The 5,803-nt window shown below is 34.4% G+C and overlaps 1 protein-coding gene across 1 annotated transcript; it reads left to right on the plus strand.

Annotated features, from left to right (window-relative positions):
• The first annotated feature begins 810 nt into the window (after window positions 1-810).
• Window positions 811-5,352, plus strand: LOC112033998 (ATP-citrate synthase alpha chain protein 1). Its single transcript, XM_024066779.2, has 13 exons — window positions 811-922; window positions 1,119-1,239; window positions 1,940-2,116; window positions 2,249-2,410; window positions 2,556-2,636; window positions 2,964-3,015; window positions 3,117-3,231; window positions 3,361-3,442; window positions 3,895-3,990; window positions 4,096-4,197; window positions 4,567-4,683; window positions 4,774-4,890; window positions 5,029-5,352. Exons 2-13 carry the CDS (start codon window positions 1,141-1,143, stop codon window positions 5,098-5,100), a joined length of 1,272 nt encoding a protein of 423 aa, XP_023922547.2. The 5' UTR covers window positions 811-922; window positions 1,119-1,140; the 3' UTR covers window positions 5,101-5,352.
• The last annotated feature ends 451 nt before the right edge of the window (window positions 5,353-5,803 follow it).

Here is a 5,803-nt window from a genome sequence, read left to right on the forward strand (position 1 = left end):
GTCCCACATCGAGAATTTACTGGGTTGAACTGGGCTTTATTAACAACTACAATGAGCCTCAATTGTGACTAATCATTTTTAGGTATAGCGCAGATGTGGCTAGCGCTTTTCCTTAAGTCGTTACAATTGGTTAGAGTTAGGTTGCAGAAGACTAGAATCGACACCTAATCCAATATTGGGTTTCAGAGTTGGAGACCCAACTTAGTTTAGTGTCGAGTTAGTTCACCTCAAGTTCGACGGTCTAGTCAAGTCCGGCTCTTGGATGGACAACCCATTCCAAACCCTCCAAGCTCTTTTTGGTAGATAAATAAACTTCATTCATTGTTGCTTGATCTTGCCAAACGCTTGAACTCGAACCACATGCCCGGATGGAACTAACTACCAAAACAAAATCGTACATTTTAGTTAAAGGAAACTCCAAGAATGCAGTAAGTATTACGATTCCAAATATCTACCTAATTGTCTTTAATTGACCAAAATACCAACAAATGTCTGGTTCTTAGGTTCCCACTATTAGACCATAGCGACCACTCCACAACCTCAAAATTAAAAAGTATTTCCAACTCACGTTGATGCCCCTCGCCACCCCATCATCCAATCTATTCCCGCGACGCACCAAATCACCCCCCATAATTTTTTTTTTTTAAAATTAAAAAAAAAAATTATTGTTGAAGTGTTGGTCCAAGGCGGTAGGTGCCACATGTGTGTACTACTCACTACTCAGTTCCCGCTACACCAAAGTCTGAGCCCAACCAAACCCAATTCTAAAATTAGTATTTAAAAAAAAAAAAAAAAAAATTCAGTTGGCAAGTTGGCAATTATAAATAGACCAAGCCATAGACTGAAAGATTTCAAAGTTCTTTGTTTCTAAATTTCTCACAAACTGCATATTAGCGAGCTTCCTCCTGCTTCTCTTTCAACGGTAATTTAAATTTTTTTTTTTTTTTTTGGTTTCTCTTTCTATGCTTCATTATATTTCATTTCCCCTATTTCTGTGTTCCGAATAAATTTGATTTTTTTTTTCCAGTTCTGCATGAATCATGATCGAGATCTGGGGCATTGGATTTTTTTTTTTTTTTTTTGATATAAACTGACGGCTGAGATTTCATTTTTCACAGGTTAGAGAGAAATCAGAAGGAAATGGCACGCAAGAAGATCAGAGAGTACGATTCCAAGAGATTGTTGAAAGAGCACTTCAAGAGGCTCTCTGGCCGTGAACTACCTATTAAATCAGCCCAAGTAAGTTATGCCAAAAATTCATAATCTCTGAATGTTTGAAAAGATGTCTAATTTTTTTTTTTTTTTTTTTTTAGCTTAAATTAGATTATTATATGTTTAAATACCGAATATTAATTCAAATATTTTTGAAAAAAATGTTGCGAGGTTCTGAAATCTAAGAGATTAGGAATGATATATTAGTGTTAATCAGCGACTTCGTTATAACATAGATCTACATCGATTTTATCTCCTAAACTAGATCGTTGTTATTTGATAAATTACTGATTGTTCCAAAAGCTGACCTCCTGCTAAGATACCCTAAAAAGCATTGATACTTTATTTAGATTGTCGTACCAGTCATTTTATATTATGCTTTTTCAGAAATTGTTTGTTTGTGTCGTTGTGTTGCACCTGAACTCGTATGCGTATCCATGTCCGTGCTTTTTAGCATATATAATGATAAATTACTGATTGTTCTAAAAGCTTTAAGTTATTGGAAAATGATGAATTTAATCATTTAAGCTAACAATATTATATAACTGTAGATTTGAATTGGGATATTTTCTGAGATTTGATCTTCCAAGATGTGTTTTTTGAAATTAAGAAAAAGCTTATTTTCTTTTGTCTTCATTAATTTTAGCTTTATGATTAGGATAGATATTGGAATTTATTTATTTATTTATTTATTTATTTTTGGTGTGTACTTTTTTGCTTGCATCAGGTCACGGAATCAACAGATTTCAATGAGTTAGCCCAAAATGAACCTTGGCTTTCGTCGATGAAGTTGGTTGTGAAACCTGATATGTTGTTCGGGAAGCGTGGGAAGAGCGGTTTAGTTGCCTTGAATCTTGATTTGGCTCAAGTTGCTACATTCGTGAAGGAGCGTCTTGGCAAAGAGGTACCCCCTTTTCTTTTTTTTTCTTTTTTTTTTTTTTTCTACTCTTACACTGTATGATTTTGTTGCTTTATACTGTAGTTCATTGCTTTGAGCATCTTTTTTTGCGTGAATTTTATCGGTGTTGGTTTATAGGTTGAGATGGGTGGATGTAAAGGACCTATTACGACATTCATTGTAGAACCTTTCATCCCACACAACGAAGAGTTCTATCTTAATATTGTCTCAGACCGAATTGGGAATGGTATAAGCTTTTCAGAATGTGGAGGGATTGAAATTGAAGAGAACTGGGATAAGGTACTCTTTGATACGAAATCATTACTTCTTTTAAGTCATTATTTTTAAGAACTTTGTACTTCCAAATTGTACTGTCTCTTTGTCTTTGTAAATTCTTTCACCATAGAGCTCTGTAATTTACCAAAGGAATATGTACTTTTTTCAGGTTAAGACTATATTTATCCCAACAGGAGTGTCTCTTACATCAGAATTATGTGCTCCACTTGTTGCGACGCTTCCTTTGGAGGTAATTTTTCCTTTATTGATAATCTTCGACCCTTTTGTTTTCTTCTTCTTGGTGATATATCAGCTTCACTGGAATTGATAAATCATCCTTCTTGCATTCTTCTTCCCTTCCTTGACTTCAATACATAGTTTATAGGAGATTTTTTTGGGGGGGGGGGGGGGTGGAGGAAAATAAAATTTATTCAGTGAATGATTCAGCTTAATGCATGGGCATAAAAAATTGTTATAAATTCAATGCTCATGCTATGTGAAATCTCACACTTACTGTTTATGGACACTAGTATTAGCTTGAATTTGAAATCTTGACAAAAAAATTTTGTTCATTCAGATCAAAGTAGAGATTGAGGAGTTTATCAAAACAGTTTTTACAATATTTCAAGGTATGTTATAGATATTTGCCAAATCAATTCTATTACATATCTGAAGACAAAATTTATTAACAGATCGGATCTTATGTTAACATTTAATCTTTATGTGCCAGACCTGGACTTCACTTTCCTAGAGATGAATCCTTTCGCTTTGGTTGATGGAAAGCCCTATCCTTTGGATATGAGAGGAGAGTTGGATGATACTGCTGCTTTCAAGAACTTTAAGAAGTATGTCCTGTTTTCTTTGTTCATTTTTACCATTCTCTCTCTTTATTTTGAACCAAACAAATTTTGTAATTAATACTTTTACTGCATGGCTTCAACTTTGATCTCATCTTACGTGATTTTTTCTTGCAGGTGGGGCAGTATTGAATTTCCAATGCCATTTGGAAGAGTTATGAGTCCTTCAGAGAGCTTTATTCATGGACTAGATGAAAAGGTAAAATTGATGCTTAACACCCTGAATCTGAAATCTGTTTCCACTCGCAAAATCATATTGTCCTTGAAAATTTCGAGCAATATTAAATTTTCTTTTATTCCTCACAAGCAAACATCCTTTTGTCTCTCTATTTCTTGATGAATTTTGTGATTGCCATCTATTGTTAAAATTATGTGTATGGCTATTGCTACAACTTTTGGTTTAAAAGAATGTTTGTAAGAATATTTATATATCAGCGTTCAGAAATCCCCTAAGTTCTTATCAAGGCGTTTCAAGTCATCTGTGGCTTTTGAATCTTCACTATAAATTAAGATTCTTGTATTCTCTTTATGATATATTCATATTGTTTAATTTTAATGAAATCTTTGTGAATCACACTGCTAGCTTCCTTTATGAGAATCTTATTAAGTCTATTAATTATTCTTTTTATTTTTTTTCCCACCTGCTTGCAGACAAGTGCTTCTTTGAAATTCACTGTTTTGAACCCTAAGGGACGAATTTGGACCATGGTAGCTGGAGGAGGTGCAAGTGTTATCTATGCAGATACGGTGTGGTTCTCTTTTGTTTTTAACAGTAGTGCAACTATTGTTAAGTTTAACTTTTGTTCACCTTAGCATAAATTTCATGTGTTCTGATCATTATTGCTTAATCAGGTTGGGGATCTTGGCTATGCTTCTGAGCTTGGAAACTATGCAGAATATAGTGGAGCTCCCAATGAAGATGAAGTGTTGCAATATGCCAGAGTTGTACTTGACGTAAGGACATACCGTACACTATATAGGGTTGTGTTATAATGTTGCATGAACAAATAAACACTAGTTTTGTGCTTGTCCAGCTTGTGTTGTCCTTAATTTCTACTAAATATAGCATGAGGACCATGTTATAGTTATGCTCACAATCAGAATTTTATTATATTTGGAAAATTCTTAGTTACTCCTGGAGCACAGAAAAATGATGCTCTTTCCTCTCATATTCGTAGTGGACTCTACTATAAATTTAATGAGTAGACTCTACCATGAATGTGAGAGGAGGGAGCATTATTTTTCGAACTCTTGGAGTAGCTAAGAATTACTCATTATATCTTCCCTGCTAGCTCTTAAAATAATCTCATTGCTCCTGTACAGTGTGTAACTGCTGATCCTGATGGCCGTAAGAGAGCCCTTGTAATTGGAGGAGGTATAGCTAACTTTACTGATGTTGCTGCTACATTTAATGGTATAATTCGTGCCCTGAAGGAGAAGGTGAGTGTGACCTGAATAAACTAAACTTAATTTCACAGTGTTCCTTTGCTTATTGTAAGCATAACTGATTACAAAATGTTAATAAATCAGGAATCAAAACTTAAAGCAGCAAGGGTGCACATTTACGTGAGGAGAGGAGGTCCTAACTACCAGAAAGGCCTGGCAAAAATGCGTGGACTTGGAGAGGAAATTGGCATCCCAATTGAGGTATTAATATAGCGAAACACTCCATACCTTTTTGCTGATATATGAAACTGCAACAAATCTGATACGGAACACCTTAATATTGATATTAGCATTAAAATGAGCATCTACGAAGTGTCTTATTTTCAATTTCTCTTATAGGTTTATGGGCCTGAAGCAACAATGACCGGAATATGCAAACAGGCAATCGAGTGTATCACTGCAGCTGCATAATCAACTGCTGAAGATTTGTCTCTGTTGTACTTCTATTTTCATTTTCATGGCAAGTTTCAGGTGTCTATTAAATCTTAGTTCGACTTTCTTGGTACCAGAAACATCAGCAAAGTGTAATTCTATTTGTTAATGGGCCAAAAATAATGGTGTCCGAAGATCTAGATGTAATCTGCCTGATGTTATTGTGTTACAATAATAATGAGCTTATATTCCCATTAAAAGAAATAATAATAATGAGCTTATATTGTTACATCTTTTTCACGTCGTTACATATGTATTGAGAACAACATCATCAAATTTATTCCTTATGTAATGCTAGAGACAAAATCTCACAACTTTTGCCTCAACTCTTTACGCTGTGAGTAGTGGAGGTGAGACCCATGATTTGACATCCATTATTTACAACTCACCACGTGGCAAATTATGGCAAAAGTTGTGAGGCTTTTTGTATTCCTAGCATTTTCCCTATTCCTCTCCAGCCATCCTCATGGTTATCACTATTTAATATGTTGATGAAATCAGAGCCTAATTTATTCTCTAGCATAAGAACAACAATCTATTTTTGAAGATGAAACCAGAGCCTAATTTATGCACATATGCTTGTTAGCCATAACTTTTTAAATATAAGCCTTATTTTTTGGCCAACTTATTTTTTAAAACCAATAAAAATAAGCTCTCCTTTTTAATTGTTCATAGGTCTATT

Source organism: Quercus suber, unplaced genomic scaffold, assembly GCF_002906115.3.
Source record: "Quercus suber isolate HL8 unplaced genomic scaffold, Cork oak 2.0 scaffold_155, whole genome shotgun sequence".
In the NCBI taxonomy this organism is placed as follows: Eukaryota; Viridiplantae; Streptophyta; class Magnoliopsida; order Fagales; family Fagaceae; genus Quercus; species Quercus suber.